Source organism: Anomaloglossus baeobatrachus, chromosome 5 (genome assembly GCF_048569485.1).
Source record: "Anomaloglossus baeobatrachus isolate aAnoBae1 chromosome 5, aAnoBae1.hap1, whole genome shotgun sequence".
NCBI lineage: Eukaryota > Metazoa > Chordata > Amphibia > Anura > Aromobatidae > Anomaloglossus > Anomaloglossus baeobatrachus.
Window position 1 is genome coordinate 586,868,312 of NC_134357.1, and position 22,893 is coordinate 586,891,204.

At 47.7% G+C, this 22,893-nt stretch overlaps 1 protein-coding gene across 1 annotated transcript in view; it reads left to right on the forward strand.

Annotated features, from left to right (window-relative positions):
- Window positions 1–22,893, forward strand: part of LOC142313156 (uncharacterized) — a 186,379-nt gene that overhangs the window by 32,286 nt on the left and 131,200 nt on the right. The window contains 3 exon segments of the mRNA XM_075352144.1: window positions 22,105–22,213; window positions 22,297–22,394; window positions 22,592–22,682. Coding sequence (XP_075208259.1) covers window positions 22,105–22,213; window positions 22,297–22,394; window positions 22,592–22,682 — 298 coding nt within the window.

Consider the following 22,893-nt stretch of genomic DNA (forward strand, 5'->3'; position numbering starts at 1 on the left):
TTTGGTTGTACTTACTGAACACTTTGAAATGTCTTGGGATGTAAGTAACCATACCTTCCCCCCATCTCCTGTGTCTCTGGGCCCATAATGCAATTATCTCTTGTCCACACAGCCAGGGGAACTTCTCATTGTTTCGTAAGCAGTGGATAACGCCAACTACACAAACCTGTAGACATCTCGGAGCCAACCTTCTAGAATCTTCTAGTGGGCCCAACCATTGCATAGACCCCTACCCTTGAGGGGCGGGCCCACGAGCTCAAACAATTCACTCCTGTTTCTAAATGCAGTTGGGAGTTGAGTTTTGAAGAGGAAGGGAGCGAGATCTGAATCTGCGGACAGACCTCGCCGTCCAGTGGATTGTGTGGGATTTCTGGGACTCTGAAAAGGACTATTACGTTGTGATCTGGCACTTTGGATTATCGGGAGGTGCCCCCGAATCTGTTTTATTTGGACTTGTCGTGTGCTGTTCCTGTATTCCTGTTAGTAAACCTGTTGGATCATCCTCGGCCTGTTGTCTCTCTTTGCTCTGATGTACACCCCGTCACACCGGGCACATCCCCACTAGAGGAGACAACAAGGAAAGATTTCCCCGGACAGGAATTGTGACCGTGCGCTACAAAATCTGTGCATTGAGCTGTCTGTGAAACTCTGTGCAATTATGATGTCGTCTGGTTTATCTGATCCCTGCCTGAAGAGTCTTCCTGCGGCTGAAAGTATGCTCTTTTACACCACACTCTGCCCCACAGAACAATCCCCTGTCCCAGTAGTGACGGCGGAGCCGGGGGTTGGCCTGAGAGAAAAGGGGGCCACGACTACAAGCCCCGAGGCACCCCTGGCACCCCGTTACATGTGGCGTAGTCGGCAGGATCCGGATCATATGCAAGGGGACCCGATCCAAGAAGATGGAGACCAAGTGGTGCCTAGGGCACAGGATCCGGACTATATGCGCAGGTTTCCGATCCCTTGGTGGGAAGAAGAAGTAGTGCCTAAAGCGTGGGACCGGGCACAAGATGGCGGGAAGATGGCCGTCGACTTCAAGGACACAGAAAGCGCGCGAAGAATTGGCGCCAAAAGAAGAGCCTGGGGCTGGCCGGTGCCGAAAAAGAAGTTCGGAGTACTCCGCCCAAAGAGGGGAGGTGCCGGTCCCAGGGCACGGATGAAGATATGTGAAGTGGGCGGTGTTCCAGGGAAAAAGAAGAACCGCCGTGGAGGGGTCGACCCGATGTGTGAGACTGGGGGTGGAGTATACCCAAGAGCGGGAAAAGTAGGCCCGCCTCCACCTTCCCCAGCATCTCCACCGTTCCCGACGCCATTACAGGAAGGTCTGCAAGAGATCGGATGGGAAGAGTGTTAGTACCGGAGACGTACACAGCAGAGACCGGTGCTGGCTGAGATTTCCCGGCCGAGAAACACGCTGGCGGTGTCGCCAGAAGTCATGACAGGACTGAGTGCTGACCCAGACAAGGGGACACCAGCGGTGTTAGCGATCCACCAGAGTATGGTCACACACCCGGTGATCGTCGTGGGTAGTCTCCGTCCGTCCCGTTCAGCGACCCCGTCACCCCCGTCGGGGGTTGAAGAGGCAAAACCGGAGACAGAGGCGCCAGAACCACCAGTCAACTACGAACCGTTCCGGAGGCTGCGCCGCTTGCCAGGTCAGTCCCTTTCCGATTATGTGAGGGCTCAGCGGGCCGAATGGCAGCGCGCTTACCATCCCGAGTGACCCGTAACGACCGGAGGTGATGGACATGTTCGTGTTGAAGACCGGTGTTGTTAAAGAGCCGGAAAAGTTCCACAGTTTGCAACCATGTTTAAATTACCGATCCCGGAAGGAGCCTGATGCTGGACTGAGCCAGGGGCTCCATCCGTGATGTTAAGGAACACTTTTTTGTTTGTCCTCCTATCTACTAAGACCGGGAGTGCTGTAAAAGCCTCCGGGCACACTGCCTACAAAGACCGGGAGCTCCCAGGAGGGACTCCGGGCGCAGAACTTGGGCGCTCAGTGGTTGACTTTGTTTATGAAGGTTTTAAAGTTTTATCCAAAGTTTGCCTTGCTGCTAAATTGTGTTTTACAGGTTCGAGCCTTGCCGGGAGGCTTAGGCTTAAAGAGGGGAGGAATGTAAGGGGTGGGCAGACCCCTTACAAGGAGGTGCAGTTTCCCCCTGAAGATACCTCACTCTGGGGTAGTTACTGTTGATGTTATTAATAAACATGTTTTTACTGTGCAGTGGGTTTTCCCCTAGAGCCCGGGTGGGACTACTGTCCCCATAGAAACAGGGCAGGAGAGAGGAGGAGCCAGCTGCTTAGAGAGAGAAGTGTGTGTGTGTTGAAGTCAGTTGATTCCGGGACGGGGGAGAAGGAACAGCCAGGGGCAGAGTGTGGAGCTGAGTGGGCAGAAAGAAAGAAGGGAAGAAGAGAAGAAGTGTCCTCAAGGGTGAAGCAGAATTGGTGTGGGTCCAGTCTGTGTTAGCCGGAGTGGGAGCCTAGGTGAAGTGGAGTAGCCGGGCACATCCCCACTAGAGGAGACAACAAGGAAAGATTTCCCCGGACAGGAATTGTGACCGTGCGCTACAAAATCCGTGCATTGAGCTGTCTGTGAAACTCTGTGCAATAAAGATGTCGTCTGGTTTATCTGATCCCTGCCTGAAGAGTCTTCCTGCGGCTGAAAGTATGCTCTTTTACACCACACTCTGCCCCACAGAACAATCCCCTGTCCCAGTAGTGACGGCGGAGCCGGGGGTTGGCCTGAGAGAAAAGGGGGCCACGACTACAAGCCCCGAGGCACCCCTGGCACCCCGTTACAGACTTATACGCAAGTGTGACTCCAGCCTAATACAGTATATCCACTGCTTGCAGGAGACAGAGAAGCAGCACTAGGAGACCAGTGATTAAATGCCTGCAGAGTCTGGCCACACCTCTCTATAGCTGGGAGGAGACTCTCCAGGAACAGGAGGATGTAGCAGTGATAATGGGCAGCTCACAAGATGATCTGATACTGGGAGGAGCAGGCGGAGCCCGCAGTAAGTAGAGCGGCGTGACATCAATCACAACCAATTCAAATATAGACACCGGTGCCCTGTAGCAGACAGAATGGAAAATCTATGCGCGATTCACAGAAAACCATCGGTTGTGTCTAATCCCTGGAACACAACACCCGATGATCACAGATTTAGTGCATCCTAGGAGTCTACTGAAATGCTGAAATACGGAAAGTTAGATTAGCCCCAACGGGTAACAGAGAAGTGACCAACTAGAAACATGCGACGCACATGCGACTCCGCTCAGTACACACACAGTACCACTCGATACACCTCGTACACACATAGGTCCGCTCCGTACACCTCGTACACTCACTCCTCCGCTCCATACATCTCGTCCACACATGGCTCCGCTTCGCACACCTCATACACACACTGCTCCGCTCCGTACACCTCGTACACACACGGCTCTGCTCCGTACACCTCGTACACACACGGCTCTGCTCCGTATACCCCGTACACACACGGCTCTGCTCCGTATGTTAGAGAATAGTCAGCCAAAATATGCTGAGCAGCCATGTTGTATCTAACAGCCATCTTAGGCAGACTTGAGCAAACTAACTTTGCAGCTAATGAGATGCAGTGGCTAGAGTTCTCCCCCAGAGAGGAGATAGAGATGACATCAGTGTAATTAGCAAGTATAAGAAAAAGTCCAAAAAGGTTAAACTGAATAGAAGAATGTAACGGGGTATGCGACAGAGCAGTAAGGGACGCCAGGCCGAGGAACAATCCAAAGGGCTTTATTAGAACCACAAAGATAAAGCAGCAAACATGAATATAAATCCTTAAAGTATGCAAGGAGTCCACTACAAAACAACAGATCCAGGGGCGCCTCCCGGTATTCCAACGCCAGGGAAAATATGGCAATGGTCCTTATGAATTCCTTGAGTCCAACAGGGTGAACAACAAAACACAATCCCACGTGGCCACTGATCTCCAGTCTGTAACAGTCCATACACAGACACTAGGATTTAGCCGACGGCTATAAATCCTAATGCTTCTCCAGCCGAGGTCCAACTACTGACTGACTTGGGTCTCATTGTTCTCTTTTCCTGGGTTCAGCCCCTTAGGTGGGCAGAAGGATCCAACTCTGCCTGGACATTTGATACATGAAAAGATTCTAGACGTCCTGGCTCTATTCTGTCTACCAAGTTGTGTATTGGATGAGTCCCATGCTGAGAAGAACAAACAATCCCCCACCAGTAGTACATACAGGACAGTCAAGGAGAGACAGACTATTACACCATGAGCACAGGCGGGGGAGGGACACACTGTTACAACCCCTTCCCCCCTCAATTTGTGTACGGACTAGTGACCTCAACAGGTCGCTTGTCAAGTACACGTAAACATGGTGGACCTGACTCAGGGCTCCTACTGCCTGGACAATCCATCTGCATTTTGGGTGTTGGCTCCAGGTTTAGTGAAGATGTAGGATTGAATGTTCGGCTCCAGTTTGTATCCTCCTTCACTTACACTCTGCTTCCTGCACCCACAAATCGGAATTGTATATCTCCCACATCATCACCTAGCAGAATGTCTGCATGAAGGCCACTCATCACACCGATTATGCATTGTTTTGCCCCAAAGCCATAATCCAGGGTTACACTTGCTCTTGGAATATATCTCTGAGTACCTCCAGCCAATTCAATGGCAATTCCTGGTCCCTTTTCAATTGCTTCTGGTTGAATTACTCGGGGATCTGCTATGGTGAGAAAAGCCCAAGTGTCACGAAAGCCAACAACTTTTTGGCCATACAGCACGACCTCCTGTAGATGTTTAAGCTGAAGATCATAAGAACGGGAGGCTGTGGCTCGCACTCCATAGACTCCTGGTTGGGAATTCAACATATCAGAGTCACTTGGCAAATCATCAGGGCCTGAATCCAGCTCTTCTCCTGCTGAGGGGGTCTGTAGCTGATGGACAGGCAAAGGTGGTCTGCAGCTGTTCTGCCTCCGAACACCTGGACAGTGAGCTTGCAGATGACCAGGCTGCCCACATCGATAACATCTGTGCTGCGTCTCACTCCTTCCAGTTTGCCTTCTGGAGAAGTAGGTAGGAGACCTTGGTGACTGATAGGGAGGTGTAGGTGCTGGAGGTGGTTGTCGATTTGGAGGATGACTCCACTGGATAGATGGGCATGTGGCCCGCAGATGCCCTGGATGCCCACAGCTATAACATCTTCGCTCTTCTACTTTCTCTCCTCGTCGCATTCCAGAAAATGTGGTAGAAACAACTGGAGGCACATACACATGGGTATCCACATGAGGTGATGATCTAGGAGGTCGCGGAACATTGGGCACTGAAGGACAAGGAACCTCTGGTGTTGGGGACCTGGTCATTTTTGCTCCCTCTGCTAGCAGCTTCTTCCACTGAGGTTTGATAGTAAGCACCTCATCAGCTAGAGCAGCAGCTTGTTCCACTGTCTCTGGTCTTCTGTCGCGCACCCATTCCCGGATCTCAGTAGGGCACTTGGCATAAAATTGTTCTTTTAGGATGACCTGGACGAATGTCTCCCAAGTTAAGGCCTCCTCTCCCTCCAGCCAGTGATGGCATACTTGTTTCAGTCTGTGGACATACATCTTGAAAGACACTTCCCCATCACAGGCTAACGTACGGAACTGAGTCCTATAAGTATCTGGGGTCACGGCATAATGTTCTAGAATGGTCTGTTTTATCTCCCCCTACAATTCCACTGAGGGTCCATAGCTCTATAGGCGTCGGCAGCTCCACCCTCCAAGAGGCCCACCAGGTGTCTGACTCGCTCCCTTTCTGGGACTTCCATTAATCGGCACTGTAAAAACTGTGGAAAGAGAGCGCAATAGGGTCTTACCCCAAAAACAAATAGGGTGCAATCACATAGGTTACTCACCAATTGCAGTTGTGAAAGTCACAACCACTATAAAGGCATAGACAATGGGTCAGCGGCAGCAGTTACCCCTCGGATGAAGTAGAAGATATTTTAAGAAAAAGGGTATTTATGGTACCGCGCCAACGACCACTCATGCAGGAGATGAATTTAACGTGACTTTATTCCATGCTCAGGTCTACGCGTTTCAGGAGGCTCTGCTCCCTTCCTCAGGACAATACAAGCACAAGAAACATCAAAATCCACAGACACAGAATGGACTGAAAACATATACCTTCAAGTGTGACGTCATTGGTCCGCCCACTTCAAAAGGAAAAAAAATCGGCGGGAATTCCATACATTCACTATGTGACGTAGTAACATGATTTGAATACAAAACAAACTTATCATCATTACAGAAATACCTGTTAAAATAAAGATCAATGATCTAGTATAATAAAAAGAAAAAAAGAGAAAATGAGTGTCGTGTGTTTATTACTGGTGACAAAATATATAGGAAAAACCAGGGATGGTGATAATCAATATGTGTACAGGCAAGATGGGTCAGGATCGAACCCACAGAAACATAGAGTCAGTCTATAAAGCAAGTGTATTAGAGGATAAGACCATTGGGCCAAACAGTGCAAACAGGAGTGAACATAAAGAAAGATGTTTTATTTCCTCAGAAGAGAATCATCGTATAAAGAGGAAAAATCTAGTAGTAAAAGTGAACTCCATGTGAGAACCCAGCATAAAGGAGCTGCAGGTATTGAAAGCGCTGGGGTCATACAGTTCAAGACCGTGGGAAAAAAACACTACTGCGCATGCGAAAAGCAAGATAAGAAGCCGGAGTGATGTGCGGGGTCGAGCAAGTTCAAAAGCGTGGGAAAAAAAGCTATTACGCATGCGGGGAAAAGAAAAAAAGAATGCCGTGTTATATGGCCACGAGAATATAATAATATGCACGAGAACGTACATAAAATCATAAAAACAATATAGGGGTATTAAACGGCCAGACTTTCAGTGAGAATCAAACCCGGGGAGTTCAAACAAAGAACACAGATAATTCAAGTAGCTATACGGCGTGTGCCATTCCCTGCGACTGTCAAAAGGGAAAGAAATATATGGATTACCCATTTCCATAAAGGTGCAAACATTATACCAATGTGATAGAGAAGAAAAACCCTTTTAAAAAATCAAGATAATCAAATAGTGATCTCTAGGGTGAAAAATGAAATACGAAGACAACACACCACAAGTTAATCCCACACAAAAATAAAGGCATACACATTCATATACCTGTGAAAATAATTACACACATAAGTGTGAGAATATAACACACACCTATACATATGAAATCCTCGAATAAGAAACCTATATACAAGAATATAAAAAGGAAAAAGCAGATACAGACAAAAATACATAGATATAAAAAAAAAAAAAAAAATTATACATATATGGAAAATATATATATAAAAAAATTTGATTTTTTAAAAGGGTTTTTCTTCTCTATCACATTGGTATAATGTTTGCACCTTTATGGAAATGGGTAATCCATATATTTCTTTCCCTTTTGACAGTCGCAGGGAATGGCACACGCCGTATAGCTACTTGAATTATCTGTGTTCTTTGTTTGAACTCCCCGGGTTTGATTCTCACTGAAAGTCTGGCCGTTTAATACCCCTATATTGTTTTTATGATTTTATGTACGTTCTCGTGCATATTATTATATTCTCGTGGCCATATAACACGGCATTCTTTTTTTCTTTTCCCCGCATGCGTAATAGCAGTTTTTCCCACGCTTTTGAACTTGCTCGACCCCGCACATCACTTCGGCTTCTTATCTTGCTTTTCGCATGCACAGTAGTGTTTTTTCCCACGGTCTTGAACTGTATGACCCCAACGCTTTCAATACCTGCAGCTCCTTTATGCTGGGTTCTCACATGGAGTTCACTTTTACTACTAGATTTTTCCTCTTTATACGATGATGCTCTTCTGAGGAAATAAAACATCTTTCTTTATGTTCACTCCTGTTTGCACTGTTTGGCCCAATGGTCTTATCCTCTAATACACTTGCTTTATAGACTGACTCTATGTTTCTGTGGGTTCGATCCTGACCCATCTTGCCTGTACACATATTGATTATCACCATCCCTGGTTTTTCCTATATATTTTGTCACCAGTAATAAACACACGACACTCATTTTCTCTTTTTTTCTTTTTATTATACTAGATCATTGATCTTTATTTTAACAGGTATTTCTGTAATGATGATAAGTTTGTTTTGTATTCAAATCATGTTACTACGTCACATAGTGAATGTATGGAATTCCCGCCGATTTTTTTTCCTTTTGAAGTGGGCGGACCAATGACGTCACACTTGAAGGTATATGTTTTCAGTCCATTCTGTGTCTGTGGATTTTGATGTTTCTTGTGCTTGTATTGTCCTGAGGAAGGGAGCAGAGCCTCCTGAAACGCGTAGACCTGAGCATGGAATAAAGTCACGTTAAATTCATCTCCTGCATGAGTGGTCGTTGGCGCGGTACCATAAATACCCTTTTTCTTAAAATATCTTCTAATTAATCGGCACTGTGCAACTGTTTGCATTTATAGTTACTATGTTTTTTCAGTTAGCACCTGTTCACATTTGTTGGATGTGCGGGTCAGTTTTTGATATTTCTAGTGAGTCTCTTTCTGACTGGGCACTCCGCCCTAAGACCTGGCTGTTCATAACCATTATAGCAGGAGCCTAGCTGCCCATACATGGAGGTTTGCAGTCCAAATAGTGGCATTTTTCCCAGATATAGATGTTTTTAACCTAGATACTGGCATTTAAGTTAGGTTCCCGGAATACAGAGATATACCTTGCCGTTTGGTTTCCGGGCTTACATGGATTGGTCAATACATAAACTAAATATCTCTCTTTTGCAGTAATGCAGTGCCATATTTTCCCTAGTACATTTTTGGCTTTTTCAGAGTGCAACTGTTTGCATTTATAGTTACTATGTTTTATCAGTTGGCACATGTTCACATTTGTTGGATGTGCGGGTCAGTTTTTTGATATTTCTAGAGATCCAACTACTGACTGACTTGGGTCTCATTGTTCTCTCCTCCTGGGAGCAGCACCTTAGGTGGGCAGAAGAGTCCAACTCCACCTGGACATTTGATACATGAAAGGATTCTAGATGTCCTGGCTCTATTCTGTCTAAAAACTATAGTCTTCACTACTTTTCATAAAATTCTAATTTTATTGATATCAAACTCACATAGATAAAACAAACATTTAAAATAAAAGTGAGGAAGGAGAGGGGAGAGATGATTATCCCTATCTTGTTCCCTTCCTACACTACGGGGGTCGGCGTCCTAAATTAGTGACACCCCTGTTCCACGACGGCTTAATCCCTATATGATACCTTCCCTAGTCAAGTATGGTGCATTCGCACTAGTAGAAAGAATACCCCACAGCGGTAACACCACAGTGAGGAAGCAGTGCACAGTCCTAGTTTGTCTGTATTAACACCAAGACACATAGGGGGCAGGGCTTGGGAGTCGTCAGGGATTCTTAAATCAGTCTGTGTGCTCAAAAGTTATTAGAGGTAATTATAACACACAAGTATGAATACATAATTCACTATTCAAGAAATGCCTGACGCGTTTCGCCCTTTTTAATACTGATAGTCCAGGGCTCATCAGGGGCTTATGAACAATTTCTTGAGAAGTTCTTTTAGATATGATCAGTGTTGGTTTAATTCTTTTCCACTGAGATAATATAAGGGATATTGATATCCTGTATACCAACTGGTCTATTATAAGGTACACCATGATGAAATCTCACCTCACACAGTGGTGGTGGTGGCTTTAGTTAGAAATAATAACCACTAAGTTACTGGAATATATGTCTTATATATGTCTTAATATGTCTATAACCATCCCTGTTTGGACACTGCTTAAATCACTCAAAATCGTGACTGTAGAATATAGTAACATATGTCATCGCAATGAGAAATCGCCATTATTGACTTTATGTATATATGGAGGGCAGTCGGTTTTGTCCCACACAGTAGTCAGCCGCAATCCAATATAATAATGCTGGTTGTTTCAGATATTAGAGTTCAGGGTATATCCAACCCATAGTCCTGGTTGCTGTCCCACAGTGGAGCAACAATTATGTCATAGGGTAATGTCCACAGCAACCCAGGTATCTTATATCTGTCCGTGTAGTTAAGGACTTCAGGTCTGGCGTCTATTCTGTCTAAAGGTCCAGTCACACTAAGCAACTTACCAGCGATCCCAACAACGATAGGGATCGCTGGTAAGTTGCTAGGAGGTTGCTGGTGAGATGTCACACTGCGACGCTCCAGCGATCCCACCAGCAACCTGACCTGGCAGGGATCGCTGGAGCGTGGCTACACGAGTTGCTGGTGAGCTCACCAGCAACCAGTGACAAGCCCCCAGCGCCGCGTGGAAGATGCTGCGCTTGGTAACTAAGGTAAATATCGGGTAACCAACCCGATATTTACCTTGGTTACCACCGCACGGAGCTACACGTGCAGAGAGCAGGGAGCAGCGCACACTGAGCGCTGGCTCCCTGCTCTCCTAGTTACAGCACACATCGGGTTAATTACCCGATGTGTGCTGCAGCTACATGTTCACAGAGCAGGGAGCAGCGCACAATGCTTAGCGCTGGCTCCTTGCTCTCCTAGCTACAGCACACATCGGGTTAATTAACCCGATGTGTGCTGCAGCTACATGTGCACAGAGCAGGGAGCAGCGCACAATGCTTAGCGCTGGCTCCCTGCTCTCCTAGTTACAGCACACATCAGGTTAATTAACCCGATGTGTGCTGCAGCTACATGTGCACAGAGCAGGAGCTGGCACTGACAGTGAGAGCGGAGGAGGCTGGTAACAAAGGTAAATATCGGGTAACCAAGGACAGGGCTTCTTGGTTACCCAATGTTTACATTGGTTACCAGCCTCCGCAGAAGCCGGCTCCTGCTGCCTGCACATTTAGTTGTTGCTGTCTCGCTGTCACACACAGCGATCTGTGCTTCACAGCGGGACAGCAACAACTAAAAAATGGCCCAGGACATTCAGCAACAACCAACGACCTCACAGCAGGGGCCAGGTTGTTGCTGGATGTCACACACAGCAACATCGCTAGCAACGTCACAAAAGTTGTTCGTTAGCAGCGATGTTGCTAGCGATGCTGCTTAGTGTGACGGGGCCTTTAGTTGTGTATTGGATGAGTCCCATGCTGAGAAGAACAAACAATCGCCCACCAGTAGTACATACAGGACAGTCAAGGAGAGACAGACTATTACACCATGAGCACAGGCGGGGGAGGGACACACTGTTACAAAGAATACAATTGTGTCAGTTGATAGATGGTGATGTGTAGTCATGAATAGCAGGTATATTGAATTGATAAAGAAACTAATGCGGACGTCACACGATGGGATCTATCGTGCGATCGCATGTGCGATCGTACCCGCCCCCATTGTTTGTGCGTCACGGGCAAATCGCTGCCCGTGTCGCACAAAGTCGTTAAACCGCCGTCACACGTACTTACCTGCTGAGCGACGTCGCTGTGGGCGGCGAACATCCTCTTCCTGAAGGGGAGGGACGTTCGGCGTCACAACGACGTCACACAGCCGCTGGCCAATAGAAGCGGAGATTAGCGGGACGTAAACATCCCGCCCACCTCCTTCCTTCCGCATAGCCGGCGGGTGCCACGGGATGCAGGTAAGCTGTGTTCATCGTCCCCGGGGTGTCACACGGAGCGATGTTTGCTGCCCCGAGTACGATGAACAACCGGCGCCATGAAAAATAAACGATTTTTTAAAAATAAGTGACGTTTACACGACTCACGATTTGTGACTGATTCAGCGTCGCTCTGAGGTGTCACACGAAACGTCGCAAACGATGCCGGATGTGCGTCACGAAAACCATGACCCTGACGATGCATCGCACGATAGATCGTCTCGTGTGACGCCCGCATAAGTTATCAATAGAGCTATCAGTGTGTGAAGAGTTACGTGAAGTAGAGGCGCCTTCAGGGATCAGAAATGTCAGCAATGACGACATTACTGAATTAATGAAAAGTATCATGGAGGTCCATAGGATTCTGATAAGTTTTTACCGCAATGCTCGTAAATAATTTCATGATGTATCATTATATTCTTTGTTCTCCAACGTATACGCCTTTCTCTGCAGTATGAGCTTTCCTTTGTGTAACATGTATAAAAGCCCCACACGTCATTCAGGGACTACTTCTTCATCTGTTGCTAATTCTGCTGTTCTACCAGACACCTGCGTGTGTCATCCTGCCGCATAACCTGTCTTATCTGCTCTGTTGCTATCTCGGAATAAACTTCAGTCTTTGCTTGGAACGGATTGTCTACAACGTCTTCTTAGCTCTCAAAATCTACGGACATTTTCTTTCACCGTACACCTCGTACACACACGGCTCCGCTCCGTACACACGGCTCCGCTCCGTACACCTCGTACACACACGGCTCCGCTCCGTACACCTCGTACACACACGGCTCCGCTCCGTACACACGGCTCCGCTCCGTACACCTCGTACACACACGGCTCCGCTCTGTACACACGGCTCCGCTCCGTACATACGGCTCCGCTCCGTACACCTCGTACACACACGGCTCCGCTCCGTACACCTCGTACACACACGGCTCCGCTCCGTACACCTCGTACACACATGGCTCCGCTCCGTACACCTCGTACACACGCGGCTCCGCTCCGTACACCTCGTACACACGCGGCTCCGCTCCGTACACCTCGTACACACACGGCTCTGCTACATCCACACTGTAAACCCCTCCTGACCCCACACATAAACTTCCCCTCATCCAGCACCATGACAACCAGCACAGCAGAGCCCTGCATACACTGAGGAGCTGATCATGTGACCCCTGACTCCTCCCCTCCATGTGACATCATCACAGGTCCTGTAAGCACAGAGCAGCCATATATCTAGTGTGCGGCTCTGCAGGTGGAGGTAGGTGCAGGGTATTATATATCTAGTGTGCGGCTCTGCAGGTGGAGGTAGGTGCAGGTTATTATATATCTAGTGTGCGGCTCTGCAGGTGGAGGTAGGTGCAGGGTATTATATATCTAGTGTGCGGCTCTGCAGGTGGAGGTAGGTACAGGGTATTATATATCTAGTGTGCGGCTCTGCAGGTGGAGGTAGGTGCAGGGTATTATATATCTAGTGTGCGGCTCTGCAGGTGGAGGTAGGTGCAGGGTATTATATATCTAGTGTGCGGCTCTGCAGGTGGAGGTAGGTGCAGGGTATTATATATCTAGTGTGCGGCTCTGCAGGTGGAGGTAGGTGCAGGGTATTATATATCTAGTGTGCGGCTCTGCAGGAGGAGGTAGGTGCAGGGTATTATATATCTAGTGTGCGGCTCTGCAGGTGGAGGTAGGTGCAGGGTATTATATATCTGTGTGCGGCTCTGCAGGTGGAGGTAGGTGCAGGGTATTATATATCTAGTGTGCGGCTCTGCAGGTGGAGGTAGGTGCAGGGTATTATATATCTAGTGTGCGGCTCTGCAGGTGGAGGTAGGTGCAGGGTATTATATATCTAGTGTGCGGCTCTGCAGGTGGAGGTAGGTGCAGGGTATTATATATCTAGTGTGCGGCTCTGCAGGTGGAGGTAGGTGCAGGGTATTATATATCTAGTGTGCGGCTCTGCAGGTGGAGGTAGGTGCAGGGTATTATATATCTAGTGTGCGGCTCTGCAGGTGGAGGTAGGTGCAGGGTATTATATATCTAGTGTGCGGCTCTGCAGGTGGAGGTAGGTGCAGGGTATTATATATCTGTGTGCGGCTCTGCAGGTGGAGGTAGGTGCAGGGTATTATATATCTAGTGTGCGGCTCTGCAGGTGGAGGTAGGTGCAGGGTATTATATATCTAGTGTGCGGCTCTGCAGGTGGAGGTAGGTGCAGGTTATTATATATCTAGTGTGCGGCTCTGCAGGTGGAGGTAGGTGCAGGGTATTATATATCTAGTGTGCGGCTCTGCAGGTGGAGGTAGGTGCAGGGTATTATATATCTAGTGTGCGGCTCTGCAGGTGGAGGTAGGTGCAGGGTATTATATATCTGTGTGCGGCTCTGCAGGTGGAGGTAGGTGCAGGGTATTATATATCTAGTGTGCAGCTCTGCAGGTGGAGGTAGGTGCAGGGTATTATATTTCTGTGTGCGGCTCTGCAGGTGGAGGTAGGTGCAGGGTATTATATTTCTGTGTGCGGCTCTGCAGGTGGAGGTAGGTGCAGGGTATTATATATCTAGTGTGCAGCTCTGCAGGTGGAGGTAGGTGCAGGGTATTATATTTCTGTGTGTGGCTCTGCAGGTGGAGGTAGGTGCAGGGTATTATATATCTAGTGTGCAGCTCTGCAGGTGGAGGTAGGTGCAGGGTATTATATTTCTGTGTGCGGCTCTGCAGGTGGAGGTAGGTGCAGGTTATTATATATCTAGTGTGCGGCTCTGCAGGTGGAGGTAGGTGCAGGTTATTATATATCTAGTGTGCGGCTCTGCAGGTGGAGGTAGGTGCAGGGTATTATATATCTAGTGTGCGGCTCTGCAGGAGGAGGTAGGTGCAGGGTATTATATATCTAGTGTGCGGCTCTGCAGGTGGAGGTAGGTGCAGGGTATTATATATCTAGTGTGCGGCTCTGCAGGTGGAGGTAGGTGCAGGGTATTATATATCTAGTGTGTGGCTCTGCAGGTGGAGGTAGGTGCAGGGTATTATATATCTAGTGTGCGGCTCTGCAGGTGGAGGTAGGTGCAGGGTATTATATATCTAGTCTGCGGCTCTGCAGGTGGAGGTAGGTGCAGGGTATTATATATCTAGTGTGCGGCTCTGCAGGTGGAGGTAGGTGCAGGGTATTATATATCTAGTGTGCGGCTCTGCAGGTGGAGGTAGGTGCAGGGTATTATATATCTAGTGTGTGGCTTTGCAGGTGGAGGTAGGTGCAGGGTATTATATATCTAGTGTGTGGCTCTGCAGGTGGAGGTAGGTGCAGGGTATTATATATCTAGTGTGCGGCTCTGCAGGTGGAGGTAGGTGCAAGGTATTATATATCTAGTGTGCGGCTCTGCAGGTGGAGGTAGGTGCAGGGTATTATATATCTAGTGTGCGGCTCTGCAGGTGGAGGTAGGTGCAGGGTATTATATATCTAGTGTGTGGCTCTGCAGGTGGAGGTAGGTGCAGGGTATTATATATCTAGTGTGCGGCTCTGCAGGTGGAGGTAGGTGCAGGGTATTATATATCTAGTGTGCGGCTCTGCAGGTGGAGGTAGGTGCAGGGTATTATATATCTGTGTGCGGCTCTGCAGGTGGAGGTAGGTGCAGGGTATTATATATCTGTGTGCGGCTCTGCAGGTGGAGGTAGGTGCAGGGTATTATATATCTGTGTGCGGCTCTGCAGGTGGAGGTAGGTGCAGGGTATTATATATCTGTGTGCGGCTCTGCAGGTGGAGGTAGGTGCAGGGTATTATATATCTGTGTGCGGCTCTGCAGGTGGAGGTAGGTGCAGGGTATTATATATCTAGTGTGTGGCTCTGCAGGTGGAGGTAGGTGCAGGGTATTATATATCTAGTGTGTGGCTCTGCAGGTGGAGGTAGGTGCAGGGTATTATATATCTAGTGTGCGGCTCTGCAGGTGGAGGTAGGTGCAGGGTATTATATATCTAGTGTGCGGCTCTGCAGGTGGAGGTAGGTGCAGGTTATTATATATCTAGTGTGCGGCTCTGCAGGTGGAGGTAGGTGCAGGGTATTATATATCTAGTGTGCGGCTCTGCAGGTGGAGGTAGGTGCAGGGTATTATATATCTAGTGTGCGGCTCTGCAGGTGGAGGTAGGTGCAGGGTATTATATATCTGTGTGCGGCTCTGCAGGAGGAGGTAGGTGCAGGGTATTATATATCTGTGTGCGGCTCTGCAGGTGGAGGTAGGTGCAGGGTATTATATATCTAGTGTGTGGCTCTGCAGGTGGAGGTAGGTGCAGGGTATTATATATCTAGTGTGTGGCTCTGCAGGTGGAGGTAGGTGCAGGGTATTATATATCTAGTGTGCGGCTCTGCAGGTGGAGGTAGGTGCAGGGTATTATATATCTAGTGTGCGGCTCTGCAGGTGGAGGTAGGTGCAGGGTATTATATATCTAGTGTGCGGCTCTGCAGGTGGAGGTAGGTGCAGGTTATTATATATCTAGTGTGCGGCTCTGCAGGTGGAGGTAGGTGCAGGTTATTATATATCTGTGTGCGGCTCTGCAGGTGGAGGTAGGTGCAGGGTATTATATATCTAGTGTGCGGCTCTGCAGGTGGAGGTAGGTGCAGGGTATTATATATCTAGTGTGCGGCTCTGCAGGTGGAGGTAGGTGCAGGGTATTATATATCTAGTGTGCGGCTCTGCAGGTGGAGGTAGGTGCAGGGTATTATATATCTGTGTGCGGCTCTGCAGGTGGAGGTAGGTGCAGGGTATTATATATCTGTGTGCGGCTCTGCAGGTGGAGGTAGGTGCAGGGTATTATATATCTAGTGTGCGGCTCTGCAGGTGGAGGTAGGTGCAGGGTATTATATATCTAGTGTGCGGCTCTGCAGGTGGAGGTAGGTGCAGGGTATTATATATCTAGTGTGCGGCTCTGCAGGTGGAGGTAGGTGCAGGGTATTATATATCTAGTGTGCGGCTCTGCAGGTGGATGTAGGTGCAGGGTATTATATATCTAGTGTGCGGCTCTGCAGGTGGAGGTAGGTGCAGGGTATTATATATCTGTGTGCGGCTCTGCAGGTGGAGGTAGGTGCAGGTTATTATATATCTGTGTGCGGCTCTGCAGGTGGAGGTAGGTGCAGGTTATTATATATCTGTGTGCGGCTCTGCAGGTGGAGGTAGGTGCAGGTTATTATATATCTGTGTGCGGCTCTGCAGGTGGAGGTAGGTGCAGGGTATTATATATCTGTGTGCGGCTCTGCAGGTGGAGGTAGGTGCAGGGTATTATATATCTGTGTGCGGCTCTGCAGGTGGAGGTAGGTGCAGGTTATTATATATCTGTGTGCGGCTCTGCAGGTGGAGGTAGGTGCAGGTTATTATATATCTGTGTGCGGCTCTGCAGGTGGAGGTAGGTGCAGGTTATTATATATCTGTGTGCGGCTCTGCAGGTGGAGGTAGGTGCAGGGTATTATATATCTGTGTGCGGCTCTGCAGGTGGAGGTAGGTGCAGGGTATTATATATCTAGTGTGTGGCTCTGAAGGTGGAGGTAGGTGCAGGGTATTATATATCTAGTGTGCGGCTCTGCAGGTGGAGGTAGGTGCAGGGTATTATATATCTAGTGTGCGGCTCTGCAGGTGGAGGTAGGTGCAGGTTATTATATATCTGTGTGCGGCTCTGCAGGTGGAGGTAGGTGCAGGGTATTATATATCTGTGTGCGGCTCTGCAGGTGGAGGTAGGTGCAGGGTATTATATATCTAGTGTGCGGCTCTGCAGGTGGAGGTAGGTGCAGGTTATTATATATCTGTGTGCGGCTCTGCAGGTGGAGGTAGGTGCAGGGTATTATATATCTGTGTGCGGCTCTGCAGGTGGAGGTAGGTGCAGGGTATTATATATCTAGTGTGCGGCTCTGCAGGTGGAGGTAGGTGCAGGGTATTATATATCTGTGTGCGGCTCTGCAGGTGGAGGTAGGTGCGGGGTCTTGTATTTTGCTTTATATATCATATATTTGATAGAACCGTTCTAGCGCGGCTTTTTTACGCCCTTGGCTGCCATTACTCCCCATTTGAATGTGTTATTGTTGCCCAATGGGGCACTGGAGTCACCTCCCTTTTTCTGTTTATTTTTAGTTAATGATTTCATTATTTTAAGGCAGTGCGTGTTTCAATCTATTGATTACCGTTATCGCGGAGGCTTAGACACTGTTCCTGGCCGATGACTGAATAATATCGTTGTATAGTGCACAAAATAATTCAGCGACATATTTACCGGGAACCATCGCCTTCACGCTTCACATTAGTACAGAGAACTGGAATTACAACATGGTCCCCTGGACCACAGAGAGGCTGACGTGTAATAGTGTCAGTGTGCACCGTCTAGCAGGACTCAAGAACAAAACAGCAGCTAAGTGTGATGCGAGACACTACGAGTGGTATGAATAGAAGGGTAGTCAGACAAGCTGGGATCATAAGCCAGGAGGTAACGTATAAGGTTCAGAGAGCAGACAGAGACGTGGTCAGGAAGAGGTCTGAGGTCAGAAGCCAGGAAATAACGTATAAGATTCATGGAGCAAACAGAGATGTGGTCAGGAAGAGGTCCGAGGTCAGAAGCCGGGAGGTAACATATAGGTTTCAGGGAGCAGATAGAGATGTGGTTAGGAAGAGGTCCGAGGTCAGAAGCCAGGAAGTAACATAAGGTTCAGGGAGAAGACAGAAACGTGGTCAGGAAGAGGTCTGAGGTCAGAAGCCAGGAAGTAACGTATAAGATTCATGGAGCAAACACAGATGTGGTCAGGAAGAGGTTCGAGGTCAGAAGCCGGGAGGTAACATATAGGTTTCAGGGAGCAGACAGAAACGTGGTCAGGAAGAGGTCCGAGGTCAGAAGCCAAGATCAGAACACTTACAGTAGAAAGGAGCCAAGAGCACACTGAGCAAACAGGAAGTAGAACTGGCGAAGTTCATACAGAGCAAGCCCAGTTAAGAAACAGAGCAATCACTGGGAATGAGGCGTATCTGTGAAGGCACCTACCAAAACCAGCATGGATCTTAGGGCTGAGAGATCCAAGGACAGATACCCAGGGAACCATCACCTCTTCACATTAGTACAGAAAACTAGAATTACAACAGGGTCCTCTGGACCACAGAGTGGCTGATGTGTAACGGTTCCAGTGTGCACTGTCTAGCAGGACTCAAGAACAAAACAGCATACGAGTGTGTTGTTAGATACTACGAGCCGTATGAATAGAAGAGTAGTCAGAGAAGCCAAGATCATAAGCCAGGAGGTAACATATAAGGTTCAGAGAGCAGACAGAGACGTGGTCAGGAAGAGGTCCAAGGTCAGAAGCCGGGGAAGTAATGTATAAGTTTCAGGGAGCAGATAGAGATGGGGTCAGGAAGAGGTCCGAGATCAGAAGCCAAGATCAGGACGCTAACACCAGACAGGAGCCAAGAGCACACTGAGCAAGCAGGAAGTACGATTGTCGAAGTTCAGACAGAGCAAGCCCAGTAAAGAAACAGAGCAATAATCAGGCACGGTCGCATCTGTGAAGGCACCTCCCAAAACCAGTCTGGAACCTAGTGCTCAGAGATCTAAGGACAGATCCCCAGGGAACCATTTCCTTCACTCACTTGGACAATTATCTAAAATGCGACCAACTGGCCGCACTCCGACTATTACACTTGAAGTTCACTATCAACAATGAAAACAATCACCAACAACTACTCTTTCTTATCCTTAACTGGTCTCAGCTCCTCAGCCGCACTGTTACAGTGCTGTGACTACTTAACCTATGCTAAGACTAACATGGAGATGCCCCAATATAGCATTCACAGTATCATAGGGAGAGAGAGCCTTTGTACTTTAGGTCAGTCTCAAAATCTTGGTGTGTACTCTTCTGGGAGCACTTCTTTCATGAGAAGTATTCCCGTCCAACTCTCTGGCCTGTTTGCATCTGGGCAAACCACTTCGGCCAGCTATGCGGACCTTCTTCTTCCCCTTCAGGCAGTCTAGCTAAATGGTCTCTTGGCCACCGGGTACCAAGTTTTGTCCTGAGGTGTCATGAGTGTATCTCGCCCAGGGAAGATCTTGGGCAAGTCTGGTATCCGAATGTCACAGCGCCTTATGGCTGGCAGATCCACTGCTGTTGCTTGATAAACATCTTCTTTCTAGTAGTGCTGTAAGAGTTGAGCACCCTTTCCTGCTAAGCCATGGGCTGTAGCTTTTAATCTCAGGTGTTGCCCTTTGGATCACTCACCTTCACTACTTAAGTCATGTGATTTGATCAGCTGATGCCAGTGATAGAGAATGAATCCTCATTTCTATGTAGTCCACTTTGAAAGGAGCCTGCTCTAGAACAAGTTTGTATTGTGTGCAGCAGTGGTGTTTGCTGCATTGAAGCTGCTTGGAGTGTTTATCCTTTTCATGTCTATTTCCCCTGTCTGTTTTCCTACCCTTGTGTTTCTGTATTGTAGTGGTGAGACTATTGATCTCGTCGGCCTGCTCACTAGCCAGGGTGAGTTTTAGGGTTAGCAAAAACTGAAGAACGTGGTCGATGACAGGTTGAAAGAACCTGTATAGGGATGCTAGGGAGCTCAGGTAACAGCTTGTTAGTTCAGGAGATGTCCCATCACTCCGCTCTCTAGCGACAGGGCCTGCCATTGTATTGTGACCCCTGTGTATCCAGTGTGTTGTGACACCTGCTGGGTTTTTTTCTGGCTTCAGGTTAAACCCTGTTAGTCACCACATGACATGAGTCCGTTGGTGCGACACACTCTTGTCCGACTCCATTTGCATTGCGCAACCTCTGACTTCTTCCCGCGCACTCATCTTTTACCTGCTCTCTCACACCACTCCCCAGCCCTGCCTAAACCAACATCAAGACATACAGGGGCTGAGCCAGTCCTAGTCCACACAGTTTGATGAGGAATATGGTCCTTATAGTCACCGTGTCATTTAATTTTTCATGGGGAGCTGAGCCCCTACAGACGGACGGTAAAGCGAGCTGGAAAAGGAGATTCAACAAGCCAGGTCAAAACCATAAAGCATATATATAGTACAAAGTCAGACGTTAGGGATGAGATCAAAAAGTAGCCGACGTCCAGGGAAAGGAGAATAGAGTGATGAAGCAAACAAAAGGTTAAGACCGGTTTGGTAGCCAGGTATCACACAGGAAACTACACCAAGGTTAGTAAATAGATGATTGGCAACTTCTATCAAACTGCTGGGAGCTTAAATAGGGTGTTGCCCCACCCCAAACTCACAGCATAGAGCAAATTGCACCTGCTAATTAGCTGCACAACAGAAACACTCAAATTCCCTGTTTGTCCGGCACCACAAGTCCTGACCACATCAATTGCTTGGTTGGATCATTGCATCGCCCGTCGCCAACTGCACGGTTAAAGTCTAGGTCGTAAGTGCCAATTCAAACAAGGATATAACAGATGTACAGCAAGTGGTAAGCTCTTTGTTTCAGTCTGTCTGACCACACGGCAATCTTCTGACCACACTGCAATCTTCTCTCAAACTCATCAGTACTACTCTACTTTCCCACAAAATCTGTATTTATTCTACTTTAACCACAAATTGATCACATTCCTAACATGCTCGAAGATAAGACTATTATGGTAGCTAATCCTTAAAAGTGTTGTACCATCTGGAACATTAATGGCATATCCACTGATGATGTGCATCTCGAATAGATACTGACAGGACATGTGTACAATCAGCAAGTATTGTAAACCTGTCCCATTATAATGACCTCTAATCTACACTACTATCTATTGCTCCATCAGCCGACTCAGTATATAGTAACATCATCAGTGTTACAAGATTGGTTATAGCATTGATGCTCATTACTCGTATGTAGATGACAGGACTATAGCGTGGGACATCCTTTGTACTTTTTATACACGATTCCAATTTTACATCGACTCATCTTCTTCCCATTCAGGGAGCCATAGTAATGGATTCTCTCAGTGGAGATCTTCTATAGAAGAGAATTCTCCTGATTGCCCCGTGAAGGATGGATATGGACAGGGACAAGATGGCGGAGAGGATATTCCACCTCACCCTAGAGATCCTCTTCCGGCTTACTGGAGAGGTGAGAGATTCTGATGACGTCACATTACATCATTCTTATCTATGGGAATAACAGATGGACAGAACTGGAGAGGTGAGGACTCTGGAAATGTCTGGAGTGAGATTTATTACTGTGTCTCTCCATAACCAGGATTACACAGTAGTGAAGAAGACCTCTAGTGAGCGCTGTCAGGCCCCTGTGTCTGAGGGATGGGGAAGACCCCTGAGCCCAATCACGGGGCCTCCACCTCACCCCCCGATACATGAGGACATCAATGACCAGAAGATCCTAGAACTCACCTACAAGATGATTGAGCTGCTGACTGGAGAGGTGACACTGCTGGGAATGCTGGGACATTATACAGTAACGCTATGAAGGGATCGGGGGTGACGCTATCATTGTATGTGTCAGGTTCCTATAAGGTGTCAGGACGTCACCATCTTTTTCTCCATGGAGGAGTGGGAGTATTTAGAAGGACACAAAGATCTGTACAAGGACGTCATGATGGAGGTTCCCAAGCCCCTCACATCACCAGGTAATAGACAAGACTAAATACACACGGCCTATAATTATCTGTATGTAAGGAATGAATTCAGTCCCTGTATGTGTCTCCTCCAGGTCTATCCAGTAAGAGGACAACACCAGAGAGATGTCTCCGTCCTCTTCTCCCACAGGACTGTAAACAAGAAGACCCCGATGTTCCTCAGGATCATCAGGTAGATGGAGAGAAGGTGCCATGAAATCTCCCTATGATGTGTAGACGGCTGTGAAGTTCTTGTGCTCAGTCTTGTTTTATCCTCCAGTATTATATGTGTTATACTTGTGTAATGAGAGCGGTGGAGATGGCAGGATTAGAGCTGATCATAGATGGGACTTCTCCATCTGTCTGTGACTTTTACAATATATGTTTCAGGGGGAAGATCTGCCCCATATCAATACTACAGAGACATATGTGAGGGGTGATGAGCGGCGTAAAGAGGAGATTCCTACAGATAACCACCCAGGTAAGTAGTGACCACAGCTGGAATATGGACATGATATATACCTATGAAAATAAGGCTTATTTCTTCAAAATCTGCTGTCAGTACTGATGAGGGATTTTGCCCAATTTGGGGACTCTTATACCAAGGGCCTTTATTAAATTCTTATAAAATTACTGGGTGAAAACAGAATACAAAACACGGGTACAAATACCGAAATAACAGAAAATTCTTA